This window comes from Drosophila suzukii, chromosome 3 (genome assembly GCF_043229965.1).
Source record: "Drosophila suzukii chromosome 3, CBGP_Dsuzu_IsoJpt1.0, whole genome shotgun sequence".
Lineage (NCBI taxonomy): Eukaryota > Metazoa > Arthropoda > Insecta > Diptera > Drosophilidae > Drosophila > Drosophila suzukii.
This window is the reverse complement of record NC_092082.1, coordinates 5,263,125-5,290,472: the sequence shown is the minus strand read 5'-3', so window position 1 is coordinate 5,290,472 and position 27,348 is coordinate 5,263,125. Positions and strand designations below refer to the sequence as shown.

General features: G+C 42.9%; 3 protein-coding genes across 4 annotated transcripts; 2 read left to right on the top strand and 1 right to left on the bottom strand.

The window, feature by feature from the left end:
* The first annotated feature begins 98 nt into the window (after nt 1-98).
* Or65c (Odorant receptor 65c) lies at nt 99-1,655 on the top strand. Of its 2 annotated transcripts, XM_017078187.4 has the most exons (5): nt 99-239; nt 295-466; nt 530-1,050; nt 1,106-1,469; nt 1,530-1,655. In XM_017078187.4, the coding sequence occupies exons 1-5, from the start codon at nt 118-120 to the stop codon at nt 1,581-1,583; spliced, it is 1,233 nt and encodes a 410-aa protein (XP_016933676.3). In that variant the 5' UTR covers nt 99-117; the 3' UTR covers nt 1,584-1,655. The 2 variants fall into 2 exon arrangements, with proteins under 2 accessions (XP_016933676.3, XP_070851971.1); XM_070995870.1 differs by having other exon boundaries at nt 295-1,050.
* Nucleotides 1,650-26,528, bottom strand: LOC108012294 (uncharacterized). Its single transcript, XM_036815857.3, has 4 exons — nt 25,287-26,528; nt 5,231-5,856; nt 4,485-4,613; nt 1,650-4,040 (listed from the first exon to the last, which is right to left on the bottom strand). Exons 2-4 carry the CDS (start codon nt 5,673-5,675, stop codon nt 3,430-3,432), a joined length of 1,185 nt encoding a protein of 394 aa, XP_036671752.3. The 5' UTR covers nt 5,676-5,856; nt 25,287-26,528; the 3' UTR covers nt 1,650-3,429.
* Sfp65A (Seminal fluid protein 65A) lies at nt 24,418-25,055 on the top strand. The gene is made up of 2 exons (XM_017079566.3): nt 24,418-24,806; nt 24,864-25,055. The coding sequence occupies exons 1-2, from the start codon at nt 24,433-24,435 to the stop codon at nt 24,886-24,888; spliced, it is 399 nt and encodes a 132-aa protein (XP_016935055.3). The 5' UTR covers nt 24,418-24,432; the 3' UTR covers nt 24,889-25,055.
* Nucleotides 26,529-27,348: the final 820 nt, after the last annotated feature.

The window sequence follows — 27,348 nt, the reverse complement described above, 5'->3', positions numbered from 1 at the left end:
GTGTTTTACGAACTTAAATTTGACATCATGTTTTTTTCTGTGCACCTCATGCATTAATTTTAAGAGGTCAACTCTCATTGTCTTATATAGTCACTCGAACAACGAAAGCGTTTCGGAATGGACTTACGTGGAAACTTGAATCGTTTTCTGATATTTTATATCGATGGCTGGAAGGTTTTTCGGGACGCCCAACTGGAGTCCAGGCATTCTCCAGGGTACTTTTGGAGGGAACAGATGAAGTCTGAGTAATGTAGATCTAATTGTGTTTAAAATCTAACTTAAATATGTTTGCAGGGCAATGTTGCTATACACAACCTCCGAGGAGCGTCTATTGCCCTATCGATCCTTTTGGCATAATTTTGTGATTATACAATCTTGCGTATTCTTCGTTACAATGTGCTACGGCTTAACGGAATCGATAGGAGACAATGTTCAAATGGGTCGTGATCTAGCTTTCATCATAGGGGTTAGAAAAAGCTTAACTGTTCAACAACAGATCATAAGTTACAAAAGTCCTCTTTATTTGCAGATATTTTATATTATTTTTAAGATTGTTTACTTTCTTCGGTATGGCGATGATCTTGACGACGTGGTCAATGACCTGGAAAAATTTCATCCTTGGGCCCAGAAGGGTCCTTTTACAGTAGACTACCGAACTGGCAAGCGCTGGTACTTCTTGATGTCGTTTTTTGTATCGACGTCCTGGGCGCTCTTCTTGGTTATATTTATCGGACTACTTATAACATCACCGATGTGGGTTCAGCAGCAGACCCTTCCCTTTCACGCGGCTTTTCCATTTCAGTGGCACGATAGGTCGACTCACCCCTTCACCCACGGCATAATCTATTTGTTTCAGTGTTATTTTGGGACGTATGCTCTAACTTGGCTATTGTGCATGGAGGGGCTTTCAGTATGCATCTATGTGGAATTAACCTTCGCCATCGAAATTCTATGTCTCGAACTTCGATACCTACACCAAAGATGCGATGGCAATGAGCAGCTGAGATTGGAGACGAATCGCTTGGTCAGGTTCCATCAGAAGATTGTTGAGTAAGTGTTAAGTTTTCAAATTATAACCAAAACTATATTTTCTTGATTATTTTAGGATCTTGAATCGTATTAACGACGTTTTTCATGGGACTCTTATAATGCAAATGAGCGTTAACTTCTCCTTGGTCTCTCTATCGGTTTTAGAGGCCATGGAGGCCCGAAAAGATCCCAAGGTGGTGGCTCAATTTGCAGTCCTCATGCTGCTCGCTTTGGGGCATCTGTCCATGTGGTCCTATTTTGGAGATTTGTTATCCCAGACATCTCTGAAAATTTCGGAGGCTGCTTATGAGGCATATGATCCCTCCAAAGGATCCAAGGAAGTTTACAGAGACCTATGCCTCATAATACGGCGCGCTCAGAATCCCCTGATCATGAGAGCCAGCCCATTTCCGTCATTTAATTTTATTAACTACACCGCTGTAAGGAACTTAAATATAAATAATTACCACTTTCTAATATACTGCTTAACTGGTTTTCAGATACTCAACCAATGCTTTGGAATACTGACATTTTTATTAAACACCTTGGATTAAGCATATAAGCATTTAAGTATTTACTTACCATTAGAAGTTCCCCCCAATAAAAGCAAAACATTTATATTTGAATATGATTTTGTTTAATTCTTTTGTTTTATTTTCATTTTGTAGTTTGTGTGCCTAAATTATTTCTGCACAATTTAATGAATTTGTTATGAAAACTATGAAGTATTTGTTTTTGTTTACATTTCCACGTAATTAGTTGGCTAATCTAAACATTGGAACATTTTGAGTTGCTCATAGTAATTTTTTTGCGCGTTTTTCGCTCGTCTTTCCTTTTATTATTTATTATTTACTTGATGTTTGAGTTTTTAATTATAAATGCTAATTACGATTATTGTTATTGTGGGATAGAAAGGGAGTGGGCAAAAGTGCGTTTAATGAATAAATATTTAAAATACAATATTGCAGTTGTTCTTTCATCTCGTAAAACTAATAAATGCGAAACGAATGCGTTCGAGTGGAGCATCCGTAAATCGAATTAATTAACTGGCTTAATCATATTTTATTTCTCGTTTAACTTGTTTGTACATAGCGACGTTGTGACTTAAATGACTAGTCTTTGGTTGTGTGTTGTCGTAAATTGTAATTGTTAAATGAAAACTTGAACTTTGCGTTTGCTTTGAAGAGGAATGTTTTGTTTTCGTTTTGTTGATGTGTTTTTATGTTTATCGAATTGAAATTATGCAATATTTAGTTGTTGAAGAAACTTCTGTTGCACGCTCCGGCTGTTAATTGCTAATTGGAGCGGACTGCAAAAAAATATTTACAATAAATATACAATGGCGCGAGTTTTTGTTTACGTTTGCATTTACATTTAAGTTGCTGCAATGTTTGATTGTTTTAAGTACTTTTGTTGGCTGTTGTTGAGCTTATGTTTGTTGATATGCTTGTCATGGGATTGTTATTACGAGTGCCTGCTTAAAAATGCAAATGCTATTAGATGCTTGAGCTCATTATTTGATTAATGATTTAGCGGATGAGTTTGCGAGTTCTTTACCGGACTTTCTCTTCAATTTTCGCTAAAAATGTTATTTGTTTTTCGCCAGTTTCGGAACCCATTTGCCGCCGTCATGGCAAAAACGAGAAACAAGAGCGGAATGAAGTGAAAAGCCACAAAGTTGTGGCTCAATGTCTGCCCGGGACAGTCTTGAGGCCCCTGGAATATGGCTGAGATACATTTATACCCACAAGTCCTAAGCCGAAAATGTCTATTTAAACAAAAAACAAGTGGTAAGCTTATGGGGCTCCTCCATATCGACCACATTGTACCCTGTGAAATTGCTTATATGCCCTGCAGAAGCTCAGTTCGATGTACTCGCAACAATCCAGAGTATTTCGATTTAAACTTGTGGCATCATCGGCAGTTGCCAGTTGGGTGCAAACAGAAAGCACGCCCTTTATTTGCTTTAATCCGACAAAATCCCTGTTCTAATGCCGAGCGGCAATAAAGGATGAAACGTGCATGGCATGTAAAGAGCATGTCCTGTGGCAGTGCCATACCATACCATATCGTACCGTACCGCAACCCTCTCGCCTGTCTGCCTTGATAGTTTGCGAAACGGAAACGGAAGTGACACTAAATTCGTTTCGGTTTTCCCAATTGGCGACACAGACACACACAGACACACATAGGTACATTTAGGGAGTCCTCGGCTGGGATGAACTGGCAAAAATAAACTTCACAAAATTGTTACGTGTAATCCCCTTTATGATCTGCACCCATCCATGTGCGCTGCATCTTAAGTGGGTCCACCCAGTAGCCACGACCACAACCACATCCACATCCACCTAACCATTACCATTACTGCTGCCAAATCCAGGCGCAGTCCCGGCCCGTTTCTCAGCTGGCTATGACCATGGTGGCGGATGTGGCTCCCGGTGGCCAGTTGGTGGCTCCGGAACCGCTCGTTTCCGGCGGCATCGGCGAGGATCCCATCGAGGACAGGGAGCTGCTGCTGTTCACCGAGTGCAGCTGCTGCGGCTGATGGTATTCCGGCTCCTCGTAGGCGGCATCCTCGTCGCAATCGTGCGCATACAGCGGCACATGGTGGTGCGTGTGATGGTGGTGCGTGTGCGAGTGGTGCAGATGCTGCTGCTGCTGGTATGGATGGAAGTAGTGGTTCGATTGCTGTTGCTGCTGCAGCGGCTGCTGCTGCTGTGGGGCAGGCGGTGAGGCCGAGGCTGGCGAGGCACCACCAGATGGTGGGTGGGGCAGTGGCAGAGGCAGCGGCAGCACCACCGGCAACGGCTGCAAACCTCGTATGCTGTCCGCCGGGTGGGCCGTGTAGATGTTGCTCCGCCTCAGGTGGTTGTTGTTTATGTTGCTGCTGCTGCCGTTGTGGTGGTGCGCACTGCCGGCGGCACCACCCGCCGCCCCATTCACCCCGCCCGCACCACTCAGGCCGTTGCCGTGGGCGCGCTTGTTGCGGGACCACCACTGCACGTGCGTGTCTGCGTGTTGGAGAAACCGATGCAGATGCCACACCAAAAACACACAGACACACGAGATGGGTGCCGGAAAATGGAGAGAAAAGGGGGTGGGGGAGAAAAGAGGGGGCGGTTAGTTGGTGGGTCACAGTTGCGAAAACAGTCGCCGAATGTTGTGAGAGTCAACACCGGTAAAGGCCTCGTAATGGCCAACTGAAAGCACAGTGGATGTGGTTTGAGGAAATAAAATTAAAACAATAAAAAAAAAAGTTTAAAGATCTTTTTGATATTTAAAGAATAGTTGCATTTACATTCAAGTGTAATTTATAAAAATATTTTTTTTTTGAAAATATTAATATATTTTGTTAGGCCTTGCACTCACATCCACTGTGCCCATTCTGTTTGGCTTACGCCCACTGTTTTCGGCCAAGTTGGCCAATGTTGCCATGTGTCCATGTGGGTACTCACCGTTGCGATTGTTGGAGGACTTTTTGCGCCGGCAGCGCACCACGGCAATCATGATGATGGCGCCTAGCAGCGCCGACAACACGGACACGATGATCAACGTCAGTGGCCAGCCCAGTTCTGTGGCCTTTTCTGCAAAAAAATGGGATGGGCGAAAGGGTAACGGTTAGTAATGGCAGTTATGCAGCCCTCAGCTTCCATTTTTGCACTGGGAAAAGTCTATTGGGAATCACTTCCTTGATTTTGAAAGTTTAGATTTCAACTTTAGGAATTATGGCCAAGTGACACTTGTCTGTACTATTTAAAAAATATTTTCAAAATGAAAAACCTCTGTTTTGATTGCTATCTAAGGTAATTTATACAAATTTTATCAATGTTTCCATATATATTTCGGAAAAAATCCTTCAATACATTATATTTCGGATGAACACTTGAAAGTTGCCTTAAAATAGTTAAGGTCTTTATCCTAAAACTGTTTAAAAATTAAGAGGCGTACGAGATAAACATTTTTTATAACTTTATAAACTATACTTTGTGTGGTGATTCTAATATAGAGGTCTTTAAAATTGAAGTAAGTACTGGAACTCATGTGAAATCTTATTTTCAAAGATATTTAGATAGTCTTTGATATGAATTAAATTTTTATTCCGATTCCGGTTAAAAAGTTACTCTAAATAGAAACCTGCTTTTTATATTACCACTGGGTTATCCCTTTTCCCCCAGTGCAGCCCGTTTTGCATAGCACTCACCTATCGTGCCCTCGAACATGAAGGTGCTCTTGGTGGGCATCGCCCAGGAGCACAAATCACACGTGGTCAGGCCGTCGCTGAGGACCGGCTCGTCGACGAAGAAGGGCGGGCGGGGCGGGGGCGGTACGAAGCGGCCGTTCCAGAGGCCCTGTTCGCTGGCATCGAAGGCCATTGGCGAGCCAAACAGGTCGTCATCGTCATCGAAGATGTCGAATGTCACGTCACCGAAGCTGCTCAGGTCCTCCGCGGAGCTGCTGGCCACCAGACTTGCAATCCGCGGCGGACTGAAAGTGGGAAATGCGGAAGCGGATGCGGATGCGGAGGGCAAGACGGATGCGGATGCGGATGCTGAGGCGACTACAGATACAGATACGGATGCGACTTGATTTACAACGTAACTGAGACGCGCATCGTTGCTGTAGTTGTTGTTCGCTACGGATGGCATTTTCCTTGAGTTTTCCGAAGGACGGGGGAGTTTTCCGGGCGGCGGGTTGAGGGTGGGGGGGCTGCAATCCTTTGACGCTCCTCGCTTATTGCCAGTTATCGCCGTTGTCTGTTAGTCCTCCGTTTGGCGCATGGTGATGGGATTGGGGCTCCGCCTGTTTTCTGGTTCTTTTTCTTCGGGGCTGGAAAAAGGAAAATGCAAACGGAAGCAGCAAGTTAGTTTTGCCAATTAAAGCCTTAATTGTGCTGTCAGTATCTGCGCATTTCTCCCCCTAAAAGAGAGAAGCTTTCACATTTTTCAGGCGTATCTCTGTATCTCTAAGCCTTGCCAGCTAGTCCTGGCCAAGTTAACATTCCCTCGCATGCCAGAGACTCATGTCAGCAATCGTTTCTCAATGACTTTTTTCTACCTATTTCCAATTTGTAACTCCCCCTCGCCGCATTCAGCATTCAGCCTTCTGCCCTCGCCGGCATTTGTATCTTTTCAGCTGGAAATTGAATTTTTGAACAGCTCTGCCAACGCTATCTGGCAGATACTTCGAGTAGCAGAGCTGAGCCACACAGACAGACATATCGACTGCTATGGATGCTTTAGCTATAGACGCGGATACACATAGGACATCAACATCACACATGGCAGGCACTGCTAACGAGAATTGACAGCCTGACAGTTCGATATCAGGCTAGAAGTCAGCATTAGTTACAGTTCTGAGTTCTGAGTTCTGGGTTCTGAGTTCCGAGTGCTTCGAATTTGCTTTATTAAAAACCTCCTCCATTGTGTCAGCTTCCCTTTTTTTTCTTTTTTCCTCGGCACTTGTCTGAACAAACTTGATTTGCGACCCAATAATCCTGATAAATTAACACTAATTTGCAAGCGCCAAGGGGAGGATGGGAAAAACCTTGTCTAGGCTAATCGGCAGGTGAAAATGAAGCAGAGTGCTTCGTTAGCTGAAAAATACTGCTCTGTAGATTTGTGCCTGGCCAAAACCAAATAAATCTGTTTCACTCCAGTTGGCAACCCTTTCACAAAGTTCTCGACTCCAAGCCCCGACCCGCGTTTTTTAAACTACTCTTTTTTCTTTCCGTTAGTAAACCATCAAAGGCCGACACGTTTCAGGCATTAGCCGCTCAAGCTGCCGAAATTTTCAACGCTTTTCGCTGCAAACAAATGGAAATGCATACCGGATTGGGGTACCAGGAGATTTTAGCCTTTTACACATGCAAAAATGTTCTACAATAGAAAGTTTGGGCAGGGCTTGCATACAAATCTGGAGATGCCAGGGAATCTTTATAAAGGTATTTTTGTTTCTCCTAGATATTTCTTAAGCTTGTCTTCTGAAAATATCTGCCATTTATGAAATATTTTCTTTTTCTTTTTAATTAGTAAGCAAGCCAACTTTTTTCCTCGTGTAGCATTTCCACTTGGCACGCGCTTAATTACAGAAATATATATATGTACTGGTGGATGAATGAAAAGCATAAAAAGTGGCCAGTTTCCCGAGGAAAGTTTAATTCCACTTGCGCAAATAATACTTCATATGCAGAAATGCAGCCGAGTAGCTGGTGCAGCGTTAAGGGGCGAGTTCGGTGTAAACGATATTTAGTCATTCTTGAAAATGAGAAAACGTGAGGCGCATAAATTGACGCGGGCCCCCAGAACGGGCAGAAAACTGAACTTCCTTCACGCAAGCGAAATTGCGAATCCAACTTCGAATCTTTTAGTCTTTTTTTTGAATGAATGAATGAACATGGAACTGAGAGGTCGAGGGTTTCTGGGGGTTTCGGGGGCTTCGGAGGGTTGGGTGATGGGTGATGGAGAGATACTGTGAAAAGCTGTGTGGGTGGCGGTAATACTTCTTCGTCTCCACTGACTGGGGCTATTAATAAATTTATTTTCGCTGCATGCTTGAAATAAATTGTGGAGTCACGTGAGCCGGGCTCAGCGCACTTTGATTTGCCTTTGATGGCAGTCGGTTGGTCGGGAAGTTGAGTCTTTGGCAATGGTAAGTACAAGTCTGCGGCGACAGCTGTCATCTGGCAGTGCGTGGGTTCGATTGGCACCCCCCACCCATCACCCATCACCCATCACAAAACATCTCCTACCAATTCCCAATTGAATGTCCAAAAAACGCGTCTTCAGTTTCAATCGGTTTTGCGTGGAAACGTGCCCGCCGGCGGCTTCCTCTGTTTGCGAATCGAATGGAGGCGTGGTGCCGCCAACGCCCACTATCCGGCAAATAAACAAAACCGAAAAATATCGGGAAATGAAATGAAAATGAAAAGTAACATCGGGGCTGCCCCATCAATAACTGCAGCCTGCGAAACAATCGATATTCACACATCGCCGAGATGGGAAAAGCAATTACACATGTCCTATTCAATTCCAGGCAGCATCGATTCAATATTTATATTTCCATTCTCAGCACTCAGCCCCCCGGAAATGCTCGTCCTGCTTTTTAATTAGTGCGAAATGTTTGTACATTATTTTCATTTATGTTTCTCGGGCACTATTATTTGCCCTCGAATATGAGCGTGTAGAAATTAATTTTGTAACAGAGGGTGGCCCACAAAAAAAGGGGGAGTCGTGTGCGAAACAGTTGAGAATTGCCGAAATGTTTATTACGAGTTTTGGCTTTCGAAATTAACACAAACATTTTCAGCTTTCACCCCCTGCAACTTAATTACCTAAATATGTGAGCGAAATAATTCCATGTACGTTGGGGAATACTAGCGAAAAATTGGCAAAATAAATTAGGGCATTTAATTAGAGGTTTTAATCAGGGCATTTACTTATTGAATACGAACGAAAGCCTCTGATAAGAGCCTTGCTAGCTGAGAAATAAATAAAATTAAATCCCATTTAAAGGCAATTTTTTAGCCAGAAAGCGACCCATAGGTCAGGGTAAATAAATTTGTTTGCTTTAAAGCCAGAGAAGCGGATGCTTTAAGCCCGAAATGTCAGAGTCTGTCACATCGGAAAGTCAGGCCCTGCCACAATCAAAAATTGCTTGGGTGGCTCTATTTTATCCTTAAAGTCGAGAAGTCAGACATGGATATTGGTACGTGTCTGGCATTTTTTTTTTTGGATAAATAAATGTATCCGAGGCAACATAATATTGCACTAATAATAAAGAGAGGAAACTGTTGGCCAGGTCCGGAATTCTACCAGAATAATTGACTTAACTTGCTGGCATGTAATATAAATTGGACTCGGACAAAACGAAACCATATTGCTTTGCATGAAAATTGAAATTTTATTCAAATGCCCGGACAAGTACTCAGCGAGGCAGATAAAAGTGACAGCATTCGTTGGATTTACATAAATTATGAGGAGTAGATCGACGGCCCCAAAGAAACGAACTCATTTTGGAGTGCATTTCGTAGAAAGCGATATTTTTGGTCTGGGGGAAAATTAGTTGATTTGTATGCGCGACCAAACGAAATGGAAACTAATAGAGTTGTATAACGAGTTGGGGCCCTCGGGGCAGGAAAAACTGGAAAACCGCAGACCTTTATCTGCTGTTTGGACGACCCTTCGGCAGCTGATAAACTTGGCGTTTTATTGCCAATTCACATTCAAATTGAAATCATCGAATGTGAAACCTCGGGCTGGAATTCCAATGTGGGATTTTCGATTCGATCGATTTTGAAATTACCAAAAACCCATATGCATAACACTAATGAATCCGAGATTAGATGGGAGATTTCGTTTAACAGTGGACTTGGGATAAAGCGACCATTGTTGAGCACCTGACATGTTGGCCAGATAAGCCCGAAAGGGAAATAAACATTTCTATTTTTGGGAAGGTAGTTAAGATTAGGATAACAATGGTTGCATCCGAGAGGGGACTTAGTCTAATTTTATAGCCCTGTTAGGGATTTAAGTTGAAGATAAGTAAATTTAGAAATTATTGCAGCCAAAATTTCCTCTGTGATAAGTAAATTCAGGGGAAGCTTCCCCTTTCATTGTCTTGAGCCCCCCCTGAAAACCAACTAGTTAATGCTGTCTTGGCTTACGTCAAAATTGATGAAATTTCCACCCTGGAAATACCGTAAAGCATGCTGCCAAACAAAAGCCAAGAGATTTGAGATGCCATCGCTGGCTGATTTACCCTTCTTGGCATCTCGGCATATCAAAACTGACTCTGAGCCACACACAGCGTGTGGGAGCTGCTGTTCTGTGCGGTTCTGGGCCGGGTATTCTGTGTTCCCAGATTCATAATTTTCGACAAACAAATCGCTTTATAATCCCTTTTCAAACACACTCACCCAGCCGGCAGACACTTGGCTCAGTTCTAATCCTGAGCTGTCAATAAGACATTAATGCCTCGAGTGGTTAGGGGGGTTCGGGGTTACGATCGAGTTACACAAAACGCATTCTGTTGAAAGAAAAAGGACGCCCGGGCCGTAAAAACTCGCAGAGATATACATACGCATACGCTCATCTTGTAGATAGGGCTCAACACATTTTCCTCACACTTGTTGAGGAAACATAAAAAATTCCAAGGAGTCGGGGCCCGGGCACTTGAAATGTTTAGGGTTGAGTTCGCTGCATCTTTATGATATATTTTGTTTAAAATTTAATTTTCTGTACGACACAAGTTATGACTGAGTGGCGGAGGAGCAGTCATAAGGAGGAGCAGTCAGTTTCTTTCATTTCTGCTGCCAAGTGTCTAATGCAATTTGCCTGTGAACAAACTCAATAAAGGCTGTCCTAAGTTGGCTGGAATCGGAGGAGCAGGAGGAGGGTTTTGTGGAGGAGCTGATAGATTCCCCAGGACAGCCGCGGGCCACACACGCGCAGAAAGGAATAGAAGGCAGCTGAGGAGCTCACCTTTTGGCTCGGGCCACTTTGCTCTTCGCAATCATTTTTCTTGCCAGCAGCAATGGCACAGTGGAGCCTCAATAGGGTCTATTCTTCAGCAGATGGGTTCCACGAGTGGTTATCCCTATCCATACTGCACTGTAAAGTACAAAAGACCTGGCCTGCAGCCAGAAGTCCATCCATCCATCGACTCCTGGGTCCCGACTCCCAGGGAAATAATCAAAAGCAGAGAGCGAAAAAGAAAAATAAATACGAAAATCAATATGTAGGCGTAAGCAGCAGCTACGTATCCATGAGATACAGATACACACACAGGAAACATAAAATGAATTAATTCCTTGTTGTTAGCACAGGCGAACAGAGCAGTCTAATCGAAAAGCAAGTGAAAACTGCCAATCCCCCTTTACACTGAAATATTGCCTATTGAACTTTATTTAAAGAATATGAAATTTGATTAGCTCGGTATGTATATCATAAGGAAGGCTTTTAAGTCGATTGTCAATAAATAAAGTAATTCGTAAAGTATTTGGTGAACTATATAACAATGTAGCCTTACAACGCTTCCTAATATCCTATAATCTATTATATATTATTATTATTAGCATATTCTGATTTCGTGGACTTTTGATTTAGGATATGATAATCTCTTTTTAGGGGATTTAAAAACCAAATAAGATGTATTTTAATATGAAATCCTAATAATAGTTCTGAAAATGTCCTTATGTTTCTCAGTTTAGTATGCACCTTAAAAAAAAATGAAGAAAAATTAATAAAATTATTTTTCCTCTGTGTACCCACTCCTTCCTCCAAAAGAACAATAACTACTCCCAATCTGGTTGGTGGGCGTGGCTGGCAAAGACTGTGCAAACATGTTTAAGGCGGCTGAGAGCTGCAAAAGCCCGACCAAAAAAAAAACAAGGACAGAGACACAAATCTTGGCACATAAAACAATTAGCAGGCTGTGGCAGGGGAAAATGGGTATGAGAAAGTCTATGCGGCTTAGTGGAGGGTGTGGCGAGAATAAATGACAACAGTTTTGGGGCTGTGGAAATTAGTTTGGATCCCCGTACCCCCCCTTTCCACCCACAATCATATTTTATTCTATTTATTTTTCTTCATGTTTTTCGGGGCTGCAGAAATTTATGAATATTAAATGAGCAGAGTCAAAGCCAGCAGAAATTTATGGCACATGCAAATGCCTCATATATCAAGTGGCTGTGTGAAGTCATAAAGCACAACCAGCCAGGGCGGGGGAAAAAAGGAAGGGAGCCAAAGGACAAATGTCCAGTCTCTAGGACAATGTCAAGCCGAGAGGACAGGACATGGCAGGACAAACAAATTTCCAATCGCAAGCAAAACATTTTCCCTGGCATTAATGGCAAAATAGGAAAATACATATGAGGCAAGAGGACTTCGACTATGCTTTATATAGCGATAATGCGGGACGGGGTATGTCATCATGTCTGCCTGCTTGACTGGCAAAAACAATAGATTAACGTTCTCTTCTTTTGTCCTGTCCGAAAGACGACAGAAAAAGGTCAAAGTTGGAAGAAAATCTTTGGAATGCGGGGCAAGATGTTAAAATAATAAAGAAATTGGGATGTGAGCAGAAAGATAAATTGAAATACACATAAATATATTATCATGTCAGGAAAAAGTTCACCAGCAAAGCGGAGAGGAAACAATATAGATAAAAATCTCTAAGAACGGACCAATCTTGAAACTTTTCTTTGGGCTACCAGGTTAACTGCTCACGCCCCCAAAACCCTCTATCAAATTAACAACTTTCAATGGCTCTCAATAAACTTGATTCCAACTCTCACTCGAATCGAATTATAAACAAATAAATACATAAAACTGCCGGGCCGGGGGAACGGAACTCTTTGCTGGGGAGCTCATAAACCAGGCTAAAAACCGAGCACATAAAAGCCAATGCCAAAGCAGTCAACAATATTGGCCAAGACGACGCAAAATGGCCATCAACCTTAATTGAGTTGAAGAGCAAAGGAAAAAGACCAGCACAACCAGCTGGAATAGAAGGAAGAAGAAATATCTTCGAATGGGCTAGAGGGGATGGGAGTTGCCCCCCGAGCGGAAGGAATTTTAGCAAATTAGATTGTTTTCCACTTGAGTTCGTTTTAACGCTTACAGACGCCCAGCAGTCAGGAGCCGGCTAAAGAAGCTCTGGCTCGGAATGGGACTGACTCAGCTCAGTCTTGTAATCTCATTGTAATTCTTCTTCTTTTTCGGGCAGTAGTACCTGTACTGGTTTCACTGTTTCGGAGCGAACTATCCACCTGCCCCCGATTATTGCAGTACTCTTACACTTTGAAAATATTATGAAACTAGGAAGAAAGTATACTCAGAATATCTTAAATTTAATAATCATACGAAGAGTCAATAAAACTTTTAAATTTATAAGAACACTTTTTAATTTAATCATTATAATGTATTGAAAAAAAAAGATTATGTCGTAGTAATGCAAACTGAGCAAAATATTTTTAAAATTTTTAATCACAGTTATCAACTAAGCGTTATTAATAAGACATATAACTTATAAAACTCCTTTTAAGAGCCCCTAAAAATGTATTAAATAAATAAAAACCTATCATATAGTTATTAATTAGTCAATCCTAACTATAAGATAGCATGAGATTATATTAACATCGTGTTATTACAAATTTAAAAACATGTTTTTTTCTGTTTCTAAAGTAGTATCCCAAGTAAAATAGTAAGTTAATTTTCTTGTTGCTTTTGTCCGCGTGTAGTTATACCTTTGAAGGAACTGCAGCCACCCACCGAGCGGCTGCGAAAAGCAGTAACAAGCCCACCAAGAACAACGAGGGTAAGTGGAAACGTTGCCTGGTTTCCGTTCGCTGGAACAATCATCACTCACTCGGTCGGCACAAAATTGATGATAATAATCGCACGTACTGGCGGGGCCGGCAATTGTTGGGGAGTGGGTTCCAGGTCCCCGGTCCCTGGTCCACAGTACCATTTCCAGTCCCAATCCCAACGGGCTGCTCCGCTTTTCGAGAGGCAGCCGTAATACCGGGGCTTACCGCCCAAAACTCCGCGCCAGATGATGGCCAACAGCTGCTCCAGCTTCAGCAGAATCACCAAAGGGACACCTTGCAGCGCTGTCATTAAAGCCAATAAAGTGGTCGCCAAATGAGATTGTCAGCGCGTCGCTTCAAAGGCAGCTGTTAAAAAACACCCAACTCCCCCCACTGTACCTCACCGTGACGACCCCACTGTACCACCGATTTTGCCCCATTTTTTTTTGTGTTGGTTCCTTTTTTTTTTGTTTTTATCAGCGACAGCAAAAAATGAAGCGAATTTATCTCTATTACAGTTAGCTGCTGCCATGCCACGCCCCTTTGTTGACGCGCCCATCATTTGTATTGTTGACATGTTGTGCCGGGGGGCGGGGGCGGTATGGGGGGCGTGGCTGGCAAGTGATAGAGCTGATACAGATTTGAGCAGACAGCTGTGGATGAGACCGAGCCTCGATTCAGGACTCTAAAAGCAAACTCGAGTTGAGCTCGCTTTGGACATTTTGTGAAAAAATGATTGATGGTCCTCGCAAAACGATTTTCCACTTTAAAAGCGGTCGGCGAAAAAAAGAAATGGGAGTCAAAATTGCGCAGCTAGCGGAAATAATGGAAAATACTTAGCATACTTGAGATAATCTATTGGAAAATCTAGCTGGTGGTTAGGAAGTCTATTTGGCGGCAAGACATGCAAATATTTACTTATGAAATATAATAGGTCTTCAAATTAAATTGATGGCTAAAAGGTTTTTAAGATTAAATATCAGGGTATATTATACCCTTTGACAGAATTTATTTAGATCAATCCCTAAATAAGTCAGTAATAATAGAATTAGGAGAAGTATAATTCCATAGTGAAAGCCAACCTGTTTTTCAATTAGGGGACTTTGTCACTCCACCTTAATCCACTTGCAGAATTAATCTTTTCGACCCAACCCACTGGGAAGGTTCCCACAGCGAAGACTCTCCCCACTCTCCCCATAATAAATCAACATTAACAATTTTCCAAAATGTAAATATCATAAAAGATTGTTAACATTAACTGTCTAATTTGTTGTCATTCCGAGTGGCGGCCACCATCATCAGTCCCACATTTTAGATGTTCCAGAGGTTGTAGCTGTCGTCGTCTTCGCCTCTCGAGAGCTTCTTCAGTAGAAGAGCAGCGGTACGAGTAGCCGCTACATGATGAAGAGAAGGCGGCAAAATGGCCTGGAGCGGTTCTGGCCCAAAACAACAACGGGGAAAACAACAACGTGAAAAGCTACTCAACCAGCAGAAGTGGAAACGTGTTTGAGGAACCCGCACGCTAATAACTCCGCTTTTGACGGCGGGTAAATTAATGACGGACCAAATCATTTTAGCCAACTTAAATCACTGTGAATGCAGCAGACACAGAAGAAAGAAGACACAAGATGAAGTAGCACTCAGATAGAGCCTCTTAAATTTTGGACAAACATTAATAAACTAAAGGCTTTTAGAGCTTCCCCAAAAAAAGAGGCAAGAGGAAAAACAAAGAAAAACGCTGCGCTGCAACTGCATGCATAATTCGCCGACGAACGGTTTCCACTAAAAGTTTTTCAGTGGAACGAGACGAGGGTTTTTCCTTTGCTCTCTCTCTTTGGAAAAACCGTTGTCTTGTCTGAGGCGGAAGATCCGATTCCGATTCCGAATCCAAATCCCAGAGTCCAGGGCCTTGGCATGACCATGACCATAGCTATTCGGATAGATATAGCCATAGTGGCATGAATTCCAAATGGAGACGACATGAAAAACCTTTTATCTAAAAGTGCTTTCTGCTTTCCTCGCGCTCTCTTTCTTTTTTCCGAGCCCCCCCCCTGCCATCTTTAGCGAGATGTCTGTATTAGCCAGGCAAATGCAACTGGAAATTAAGCAACAGACAACAGTCAACAGTCTATGGTCTACAGTCGACTGAACAAAGCAAAGAGGAGACACAACTAAAACACTGGGCCCAATAATTTGTGGCTGCAGTCTGGCGGCTGAAACCCGAAAAAATACTCCACAGGGGAAAAACACCACAAAAAGAGGGAACAAACGAATATAAAAAACAGAGGCCGCTAATTTAGTTACTAACGCTTCCCGAAACCGGACAAAAAAAACCCCAAAAGATCCGAAAACCCTCATGTACCTGCGGTTAACTGGCCAGTGCAGTTTAGTGTTTGGTGTTTGTTGTTTGATGGAAATTGTGTAGCCGCCGCTGCTGATGACGGCTAATTAGTTGGTCTTCCCAGCCCTTCTCACCAAAAAAACAAAAATCTATCATATCATGATGTCTTAGTTCGCCGGTTAGAACAACAATAGTTTTTTTCTGGTCTGTGAATGGAGAATTCCCTTAATTGACCGCCTTTGTTGGGTGAAAATTACTGCACATTAAATGGCAACCGAGGGGGGACATCGACATATTCTCTATACATTTTTTGGCTTTTCAACTCTTCAGCCCCGACCGCAATTTAATTGGTCTAATAAAAGTTGGACACAAAAAGAGAGCATCCATAGTTGTACCATTGTACATATAGTACATGTATATTTTAATGCTAATGTGCACACATTTGTCGGGCAATCCACATTAATCAGCATTGGGGCAGACCAACGGCAGCAAAAATAAATATATCGGGGTTTTATGCTTTGCAGTGAGGGAATTACGTAATATATGTTTTGCGGTTTCACGGTTGGTTCTGGGATTGGAGTTGTGTTCTCGGGTTTTCCGACCAACTAAAGTTTTAATTATAAAAGCGGTTTCAATTAAGCGGAGAACAGGAATCATTAGTAGGAACAAACAGGAGTGAAGTATGGCTGGGCATTTAAAAGCAGTGAAAGGGCTTGCAGAGAATAATATATTATTTTAAAGACTAAATTAAAATGCTGGCTAGTGAAATATATTTTACCAACTAACTCACCCACCCTTTGCGTACCTTGTTGAGTTCTTACAAATACCACAAATTATTTTCGGGTCTCCCCTCTAACCTGTTTCAGTTTCATTATCTGGCGACTTCCTATTGATATCCTACACATTGGAATGCCGCTGCCAACAATACACTGACTTTCAACCCTCAATTTCCCCGAATTTTTGAACCCTTTAAGCAGGCACACATTCCCCACATATTTTCACCAGTCGCACTTCACTTTGGGCAACCACAACAGAAACAGCTCCTTAACTAAATGGCCATGCAAAGCATATTACATTTCCTCACCCAACCGGGGGAATCTTCCACCTGTCTGAAATTAAATGCCGACTCCAACACCTTCGCCCAGTTCCACGGCCCACAACCTGCCGATGTTTCCCGATATTTGTTTTAATTTTAAGCCAGCCCAGCCGCAAAGTCAAAAAGTAGCACCCACGCCTTGGGGTCCGAAAACCTAAAACCAAAACCAAGAACCGAATGAACCTTAGCCAAATGATGCGTGAAATTCAATACAGTAGCTGGGCTCCTCCCACTCTTTCTTTTTTTATATCTTCAGGACCTGGGCATGTTAGTGTAAACACAAGCCGCATAAGGCAGTCCCTGACCCCTGCCCCGGGATTCCAAGGGCAGTAAAAAGGATGAGCATTTTTGAGGGGAGGGGCAGGACGAAGGACGATGATGGGCTGACTAAGTGTTCCTCGGGTTTTATTTTTTTCGGTTCGCTTAAGGTCTGGGGTTCTGTTCTGGTGGTGTTTGTTCTTCGCTTTGCCGAATGTGTGAAAAGGCATCAAATGGCGTTAAAAATGCTTAAGTACACTAAGACAAGTTAACACTCCACGAAATTTGGTTCTTTGTACACAGGGAAATCTCAGTAAATAAAGGGGCTTTGTGTATCTTAAAGTAATGTGTTTGATTCGAAGATTCAATACTATTTTATACAAGACTATGCCAATAGCTTATTATATCATCTTGGGTTTGTTCAAATACTAAAAAATATTATAGTTATTACTAACTTTAATATATTTAACAATATTTTAAATTTTTTAAAAAGGTCTTGTCAAATACTTTTAGAAAAATCTATTAGTGCTGAGTTCAATCTAGCCATGCCCTTCCTGATCTTGAGGTGAAACCTTCAGGACCTCACGACTTTTCTCCCAGTGCACATGTCAGTCAGTCCGGGCATCTTCGGGAAGGGGTTGGCTGGATCTTGGGCTGGATTCTGTCCGTGGGCTTGGGATTGGGATTCGGCTTGGGATTGGCACTGGCACTGAACCTGCTGCGACCATAAATTCCATTGATTGTCGCGCCAGCGTTTTGTATGACAAGTTCGAAGTCTTGTATTGTCTGTCGCCTCGTTTTGTCTTGCGTTTGTATGACTTCTGTTACCAGCCAGCCACACCCTGTTCCCTTGGCCCCCCTGGAACCCCCCCCCCCCCCCAGAAACCCCTTTAACTCCACCTCTGCTGCCACTCACCTGCCAGCATTCGTTTGTTTACTGCCTGCTGCCGCTGCCACAGCCGCTTCTTTAGTTTCTTGAGTTTCCCTGGCCCGCATGTCACATAAACCGCATCTGGGAGTCCGGGGCCCGGAGTCCCCAGCCCCGACACTTGGGAAGTGTGAAGCGGAAACCAAACAAAAGCCGCCTAAAACAACTGCAGGTAAGACCTGGCCAGAAGATAAGACGTCCGTCTGCTGTCCTGGGCATAAGCGAATTTTAATATTGTATACAGAAGAGTGACGGAGACTGAGGGTCTGAATTCTCAATCTCCTCAATCTATTCAATCTCTGCGGCGCTTGCTTTTCTCACTTTTAGTTTGTGTTTACCCCAGAATGGAAAACAACGAGAAACTTTAAGAGAAATCTCCCGAAGAGCCCGAGCTTCTTGATGGCCTTTTTACACCTCCCCGACTTGGGAGAAGCGAAACTATCTCGGATCTCATTCCGCTGGTCTTTTATTTGAGTTGTCGCTGCTTACTTAACAACTTGTCGCCTCGATTGCCCTCTACCCCCATAGAAAATGCTCCCTTTTTTTTCCCCATTCTTGGGTAACAAAATTGCCAGCATGTCCTTTGGCCAAAAGGCATAAAAAGCTGACACGGGACTCCGTTTTTTCCCCCTTTTTTTTTGCTCCCTTCCTTTTTTTGAGGGGTTTGTTTGCTGGCCTCCTTTGCATAACTGGCTACAAATTTTCCTTAGTGCCCTTAGCGCCGCCAAAGTTGGCCAAGTTTCGTCTGAAGGGTTTTCCAAGTGATGGAAACGAAATTTTTGACACGCGCCCCGAAATTTGAAGAGGTAAAGCCGCTGTGGGATTTTAGAAAAAAGTTTTGGGTCAAAAAATGTACAAAAAAACAAGGAAGAACGCTATAGTCGAGTACCTCGACTATCAGATACCCGTTACTCAGCTAAATAGAGATATGCAAGTAGCAAAGCGAGATTAAAGTGCGCCACCTACCGGCGGTATACAGATTTAAGCGTTTTGGGCGTTAGAGTGGGCGTGGCAAATTTTTTTGGACCAATCGATAGGTATTGACGAGACCAATACATTTCAGTTAAAATTTTTTATTCAGCATAAAAATTGTGGGCATCACAGGTTCTTGCGGTTTGTGGGCGTTAGAGTGGGCGTGGCACATTCGCGTGACAAACTTGCGCTGCGTATAAGGCTACGAAATCTAAATCTGAAATCCCAATTCTCTATCTTTGATAATTTCCGAGATATCCACGTTCATATTTACGATTTTTTGAAGTTTGTGGGCGGTTTATGGGCGTTAGGGTGGGCGTGGCAAACTTTTTTTTGGGTCAATCGATAGGTATTGATAAGAACATTACATTTCAGTTAAAATTTTTATTCTAGCATCAAAACTGTAGGAGCCACAGTTTTGGGCGGATTGTGGGCGTTAGAGTGGGCGTGGCACTGTACTGAAACAAACTTGCGCTGCGTAAGAAGCTCAGGAATCTGCACGCCAAATCTCAATAGCCTAGCTCCCATAGTTTCTGAGATCTCAGCGTTCATCCGGACAGACAGACGGACAGACGGACAGACGGACAGACGGACATGGCTAGATCGACTCGGCTAGTGATCCTGATCAAGAATATATATACTTTATGGGGTCGGAAACGCTTCCTTCTGCCTGTTACATACTTTCCGACGAATCTAGTATACCCTTTTACTCTACGAGTAACGGGTATAATAATGTCGCCGACTAAAGTTTTCAGATTTGAAGCCACATACTCTTAAATTGCATTTGGGAAACTATTTCAGATAAGTTCGACTTAAATGTGCATATTCCATTTCAATTTCGCCCATTCGCCATTAGAAAAGCATTTCAAATAATTTACAACTTTTTCCTTTGTCACCTAAAAACTTTCTCCTTGAAGGCAGGAACTTCAGCCAACACATTCGGCCATCACTTATTGTTACTGTCGAAAATTCCTTTTCCACATTTCCATCGAACTTGGCCGCCCACACACACAAACTTAGACAAACTGCTAAATCCTTTTGGCCGTCGAGAAGGGGAGAAAGAGAGAGAAAGCGCGGTGGGAGCAGGAAAGCCAATCTCTTTTTAAGCTGTTCAACAAAAAAACTTTCACTTTGTTGCCCAGGACGATCAACGCCAGAAGTTTGGTCCTGCGGGAGCGAGGGGGGGGGCAGGAAAGTTCTAAAAAGTTCCGGTATTAAGTCCATTTAACCCGCCATTGAACTTTACGCCTCAACGACCAGCTAATGCAACAAAAACTACAAAACCAAATCTACGTAAGACCAACAACCGGACTTAAAAACTAAAAAAAAGAGGGAAAAACTATGGAAACCAAAGGACCAGCAAGGACAACAAAGTAAATGAGCAGCCTGCCAGGGGGATGAGGACGAAAATCGAGCAGGCAAATGTGCAAAAAATGGAAAATGAAACGAAAAACTTTTGTGGCAACAGAATTTTCCCTGTTAGCCGTGTTCGTTTATTTTTTTTTCAACTTTTTTTTTGCAACCTGCAGGGAAAAAAGATAGAAGAATTCAATAAAATAACGCTTTCCATCTGGGCAAAGTAGTAAAAGGACGAAACTAAAATAAAGTTTTCCCCGTGCGTCGTGGCAAGGACAATTTTCGTGAAATTTGTACAGCCACGCCCCCCTGAAGCGCCCGCCCCCTAGGATCACGAGGTTCGCACCACCACCACCATTTGCCATTAAAGTTTAACAATGGACGCTGGCGCGTGTGAAAGAAAGGAGCGAAGGAGCGAACGGAAGTAAAAGAAACCGCAAAAGTATCTCAAGAAGGAACAGAATAGAAAGGGGAAGCGGAAGAGAAGGGGGCGTGGCATCGGCGGCCATTTGTACTTAAACTGATCTATTTTTGTTGTAGCTCAAGTTTCTGCCCCAGCATCTGTATCTGTATCTGTATGTGTCTCCATGTGTAAGCGTGCGTTTATCCTGCTTACAGTTACACAAATAAACATTTTCGTTAGGGACAAAAATGCACCAGGATGAAAATAAGTAGGGGGGTTTTTGGGGTTAAGCATTCTCGAGAAACATCCTTGGATCCTTCCATCCTCCCACATTTTGCGTGTGACTTGTTTGAATGCATACTTTGTCTGGCGCTAGCAAAATGTTAAATTCACAGGCAGCATATGCTGCAGTGGATGAAGAAGCCAGTCAGGGGCGGACTTAAAAAGGGGTTTATTAAGGGAACTATAATTTTTAAGATGGTATATCTATCTATCGGATTGATTCCCTGAAACTCCTTTTAGGTAATCTTTATTTAAACTTTAAGCACCTGCGTAAGTATTTTTAAATATCCCTGTTTTTTAATATTAGTAATCTTGATAAAATGACTCTTTAAAACATAATAGCTGCCTTTATAGTGCCAACAACTATTTTTAATACTAATCCCATTTTTAAGATACCCAATAAGACCCCCTTGAGGTACCTCCTTGAGCATCCTTGGGCATTCCGCCACTGCCTTCGCCTCGCACAACTTGCTATTATCGCAAGATAAATGCCAGTTCCACATAACTAAGACTTACCCAGAGTCCTGGCTCTGCTGCAGCTTGCTCCAGCTGTTGGATGCTGGTTTTCAGGCTGCTTGGCTGAGTCCAACAAAGCTGCTAAGCCGCCAGCAAGGATAAGCAGTGGAAAAAGAACCAAGGCGCAAGGGTTTCGAGGAGGAATCCAGAGGAACCTACAGCGGGGCAACCTGCATAACTGATGGCTCCGCCAGATGCAGGCCTCCCCCAGGATCTGGGGCGTGGATCCTGGAACGGTGGCATTTGCGGCATCTGCACCGAGGTCCTGGACCGGCATAACTGCGCCTCGGAATTTTAATAGAGCAAATTTCAACAACAAGCCGGAAAAATAAGACCGAATAGAATGGCGGGGGGAAAGAAATTGCACGGCGTTTTATTCTGCGCTGGTAATAAAACTTCAAAATGAAGTTTAGAAAACTTTTTAAATGCCTTTCGCCCAAGTCGATGGACGACAGGCGGCGAAGTAGGGGCGTTTCTACTGCGAGAAACGAGGACTAGGAACTCCCCCCAATAATTTAACCACGCACAAGGGGCACTCCCACTGAAAAGGAACAAAAAAAAATAAATAAAACAGGCCATAATAATGATGATGACGCCTACAACACAACGCCCACGAACACGCCCCGTTTTGGCAATGGCTCCGTAGGATCCGCGCGAAATGCTAAACGGGCCCCAAGGACCAACGCAGCCAGGACACACGGCTCGGCCGGCTTTTTGCAAATTTACGATTATGATTATTACAAGTCGACGTTTTCCGTTCCAAGGATTCTCGTGTAGCCGGTGTGGGAGTGAGTCTGACATTCGGACAGCTGCTGGCGAGGAGGCTTTCCCAGTCTTCCCCAGCTTCCCCAGTCTTCCCCAGTCTTCCCAATCCTCCCAAGTTGAAAAACAAGTGCAAAAGAATGCGTCAAGGCATTTTAGCACTTTGCCCCCGGACGAAGTCCCAGCTGAAAGCCAGAAAATGTACATATAGCCTGGCCAAAGTTGTGCCAAAGTTATTACAACTCTTAAAGATGCCACGGGCCAGGATGTATCTCAGGGATGTGCTGCCTCATGCTCACCCTCGATTTGTGGGTGGTTGGGCGGAGACATTGACCTCCAGCGGGTTGTTGGACAGCGTCTGGAAATCGGCAAATTCCATGGGGCATAATAAACGTAAGATAAAAGTCAAAGAGGGACAAAAATTATATAATAAACTGTACAACGAAATGAAATTATTGCAACGAGGGTGGGCTGAATATTACTTCAGGGGGGTAAGAGTGGGCAGAAGGACGTTTTCGGGGGGCTTTGCTGTACTGCTCTCGAAGCTGGTGAACAAAAGTTTGATGTGCAATCATTTCGCGGAGTTTGCAAAGTTTGTTTGCAGGTTTTGGTTTTCGGAATACTCTTAATGGAGATGGAGTTTTGGTAGTCTTGGGTTTCCTTTATTTATTTTGCAGGTGAATTATTGAGGTTCTTTTAAATATATGTGTAGCTTGAAAAAACTTCAAAGTAATTGAAAATATATTTTTCATGCATTTTTAGAAATATCATTTTGTGATACTGAATTAAAGCATTTATTTTACATATTTAGAAAATGGAACTTAAACGACTTTTAGTTGCAATTATTTTGTATGTTTTATTTACTTTCCCAGCTTAAATATAAATAAAGCTTTAGAGTAGAGTATCTACTTACAGTCATGCAAAAAAATGTTGTATCTGGCTTGTTTTTAAAACTTTAAACATTTTGTTACTGGGGAGGGGAGATCGGGAAAAAAGCGGTTCTCTGGATACTGTTAAAATAAGTCTGGAGTTCTGGGCTGGGTTCTGTGGACACACCTACACACCGGCACACACACGTACACCAAGGGGCACAACAATAAGTCAGGAATGCAGGTGGGTGAGGGGGTCGCAGGGGAGGAGGAGGTGGAAAGGTAGAGGGCGCTTTGGGCTTATCAAGTTGGGCGCATCAAATTCTCAAAAATAATATACCAAATCATAAAAGCATGACGATGAGCAATTTACCAAAGCCAAATACTCAGAGACGAAACAAACACGGGAAAAAATGGGACGTCGTATTGAGGGAAGAGATTCAAATCAAGAACGTGCCCCAAACGAAGAAAAAGTGGCCCAGTCAAGGCGATTATGTACGTATAAATAGGTATATTTTCGGTTGCGTTGTAAAAACAACAAACTAAATGATTAATGATGAACCGCTTTTGTCTGCCCTTGCCAGCAAAGCATTTCATTTTCACTTTTCCTCCGCTCGACTGCTCATGCCCCACAATTGGAAATTGAAAATGTTATTTTTCAACTTGAACTTCGATTGCTGGCATCTCTCCTCGCTTTCCATTGCTGGCAGTAATCACTTTGTCATTGCCATCATTTTTCAGCATCAATTGTTTAGCGACTCGACATAAATTCACTTCAGAACCCGAAAGAGAACCCGCTCAGCGGTCTAATGGAAATTGAGAGATACAAGAGCCGAAGCCGAGCAGTCTGCATCCGTCGAAGGTCCAAGTGGCCCGTCACAAAAGTATCTGCAGTTCGGAAAACTCGATGGGTCTCGGCCTGATGGAGTGGACTTCCCTGGAATTGGCCTACAGCCTGGCCCTCTTTCAAGTCGCACCGAACGAGAGATCAAAGGCAAAATCGACGAAGTCGGACTAAAGCTTGAGAGTCACACTTGAAGTCCAAGAACTAGTACCTCAATACTTCAAATTATACTATTTAGAATTAATAAACTTTTGAAATTCTTACACTTTTTTCTTGGGAATGCAAGTAGGTTTGACATTTACTATTAAAATAAATCCCATAACCCTGTTCCGAATAATATTTTAATGCCTGCGAATCAAACCGATTATAAGCTGCAAAATGTCAGAGCCTTAAATTGTTGTTAGTCACACTCGTATTGTTAAGATACATCCCGAGTTCTCTTTTTATATCGGTCGAATCTCCACGTACAATGGGTTGGATACTGGAACTGTTGCTTTTCGTTTGTGCAGGCGTTCTAGCTACTAAAAAGGATGGTGATAATTCCAATAGCATTGTATTAAAAGGCAGAGTTATATCGATGAACATCTCCACATCGGGCTTACACGATGCAGTGGGAGATACTCTAGTACCAGGACCGGGATTCCTTCAGGAAATCAAAGTCGGCAATATTCCAAATCTCAAAGGTCCGCTATTGCCGGCTCTTGGTAAGGATGTTGTCATTACGAGCGAGAGCACGCATTCGAAAAACGGTGAGAAGAATACTATTAACTCCAGAATCCAATCGGTGACGAATAAGCCCAGATTGAATCTGCGTGACTTATTGAAATCTCCACCTCTAAACAAGTTAGTAGTGGTCTAAACAAAAGAAAGGTTGCGTCTAAAACCAATTTCTTCACCTAGGTCCCCAAAACCAAAGTCAGGATGAATTGGAATAAGCCTGTAATCAAATAAAATTGGCGCCAGTGATCAATCTACGTCCATTTTTAAAGTTTGATGCAGTCCCAGACTATTTAGACAAAATGTATTTTTTAATAAATGCATTCTAGGTCTTAATCCAAAAATGAAATCAATAAAAGCTTATATCAAGCATAATACTTTTTCTTATGTTATCTATCATGTTAAATTTAAGGTGCGAATAAATGTAAAACTCTGGAAAATCACACTGACAGACATGACTTACTGCTAACCTCTTATATAAGCCATTTTAAGAATGATTTCATCAAAAGCTGTAGTCGAACTGACCGCTAGATTCTAGGAAGCACCACTAAGTGGCAATTTCATGGGGCAAATTGGTTCGAGAGATGCAGAATTCTTGAAACTCACCTCGTTTTGATTTGTCGGTGTGTGCCAATTAGCCCGTTACGTTGCCAATTGGAATGTTCACTTGACTTTGCCGTGTGTTCAATGCGGTTTTTATGGCCAATGTTGTGGATGCTGCAGATGTTGCTGTTGTCCTTTCACACGGCGACAACGCGGCGTAGACGTAATCCACAACTTGAGCACCGTTTAGTGGTAGGTTTAGTTGCTGTTGCTGTGTTGCAAGGATAACGGTAATTAACCCGTCGGGGTCGCCTGGCCGCAATTGCATGCCAGTCGTTGGATTATTGGCCGCCACCGAGCCGTTCGCTTGACACTTTTCAAACTTTTTCTCTTAGTTGGGCAGCCTTTTTTTTTGAATCGCACACTCGGCTAAGATACATATGTATATATATTTATATGTACAAGATACACACACACATACACACACACTGGGACACACTTCACTATGCGCTAATTTTTTTATTCCGCGGCTGCATTTGCTTGCCTTTTACACTTTTTGCCTGGGTCCGCGTTGTAAATCTTAGCGCGTTGTTTTTAAAGAAAATTCCAAAGACGACGACAACGGCAGCCGTGTTGTTCTGTATGTGTTTTTCCTTGCTTTTTTTTTGTTAACTTGGTTGATTTTTTTTTTTGCCGGGTCTGGCGCTCCGGCGGCAGCTCTTCCGCAGAAACAAGCTTCCAAGCAGGTTGACCAAGACGAAGACCAAGACCAATACCAGTGCCAATAGCAATACCCAGATGCAGCAAGGAGTTCGAGGTGGAGGTGAAGGTGGTTGCTGCACAAGTTGCAGCTGAAGAAGTTGCAAGTTGCAGGGGCGCGGCTGCGGCTACAATCTGCAATCTGTTTGTGGCATTAAATCAGTGAACCAAGACGCTCTGCGGCCAGATTTGTTTATGCCTCCTCACTGGTTATGCAAATTTGTACTACAGCTGTACGTACAGCTCAATTAACGCGGCATTCTTGGGGATTCTCGAACTGCCGATCGCACATTGATCACCACTTCGCACACTAAAATCACTGAACGGGCGGCGTTTCTATCATATATCATATGGTATAATATAAACCTGGGTTGGAGATAACTTGAGACTAAATGTTGCTGGAGTGCTTTCTATGTTGCTGTTGAGTTGCCAATGTTGCGAGTTGCTGGGTTCTGATGTTTTTGTGTGGGGTAATCGTCGTCCGCGGCCCGCTGACTTTTCGGCTGGCAACGTTTCGAACCGGTCTCAAGTACATACTGAACGGCACGCACTGGGAACAGGTCCGTCGAGGCCCGTGGAACATGGGCGGAACGCCACGGAATCGGTCCACTCAATGGGGTCCCACATACCACTCGGGTCTTGAGTGAAACTCGGTGGTGAAGCCACTCCGTTTCGGAGTTCTTTTAGGAGCAAGTCGGTCAGGTGTTTAAGCCGCTGCCGCAGTTGCGTCCGCATCTAATTGTGAATGATTTATGTGGGTCGTCGTCCCCCACCGGGCGGCACCACCAGCAGCTAGGAGCACCACTTTACCACTGCACCACCGGCCGAAAGCACTCGTTTGGGCCAAAGAAAGTGCCATAAGCCGCTGCCGATGGAATGGTGCAGGCTTTTCTTTTACCGACGATGCAGCTCGCACAATTGAAATGCATATTCAGATTGCCAAATGGTGGAATCGGAAGAGATTGGGAGGGTTTAAGTGGGGAGAAGTGCGGCTGCAGCACGGAGAGAAAATTAGAGGTCCTCTAAATGCTTAATAATTAATGTGTATTAATATTAACCAAATGTCCATTCCATAAATTCCATAATAATATAATAAAAAATAAATAATGCATACTTATTCAATCTTAACTTATTGAAATTTAATGACTATTTTATAGATATATTTTTAGATAACATAAGCCTATTATTATTTTACTTCTTATAACTTATAATTGTATTTAAAAGTGTTAAGGAAATCTAAAACAAAACAACTAGTATTTAGAACATAAATCCAATACTGATAACATTACTTAATCATTAGAATTACATCCAAATATAGCTAAAAAGTTATTTATAAGCCCTCTAATTCCACAATACCCATTAGGTT

What these genes read in the sequence shown, in the direction of transcription:
- Sfp65A (XM_017079566.3), top strand. Translation starts at nt 24,433, where the DNA reads ATGGGTTGGATACTGGAACTGTTGCTTTTCGTTTGTGCAGGCGTTCTA. An exon ending in AAATCTCCACCTCTAAACAA is followed by an intron (nt 24,807 to 24,863) that starts GTTAGTAGTGGT and finishes TTCTTCACCTAG; the next exon opens with GTCCCCAAAACCAAAGTCAG.
- LOC108012294 (XM_036815857.3), bottom strand. Translation starts at nt 5,675, where the DNA reads ATGCCATCCGTAGCGAACAACAACTACAGCAACGATGCGCGTCTCAGT. An exon ending in CATGTTCGAGGGCACGATAG is followed by an intron (nt 4,614 to 5,230) that starts GTGAGTGCTATG and finishes ATTTTTTTGCAG; the next exon opens with AAAAGGCCACAGAACTGGGC. An exon ending in GTCCTCCAACAATCGCAACG is followed by an intron (nt 4,041 to 4,484) that starts GTGAGTACCCAC and finishes TCCAACACGCAG; the next exon opens with ACACGCACGTGCAGTGGTGG.
- Or65c (XM_070995870.1), top strand. Translation starts at nt 118, where the DNA reads ATGGACTTACGTGGAAACTTGAATCGTTTTCTGATATTTTATATCGAT. An exon ending in TTTTGGAGGGAACAGATGAA is followed by an intron (nt 240 to 294) that starts GTCTGAGTAATG and finishes ATATGTTTGCAG; the next exon opens with GGCAATGTTGCTATACACAA. An exon ending in ATTTTATTAACTACACCGCT is followed by an intron (nt 1,470 to 1,529) that starts GTAAGGAACTTA and finishes ACTGGTTTTCAG; the next exon opens with ATACTCAACCAATGCTTTGG.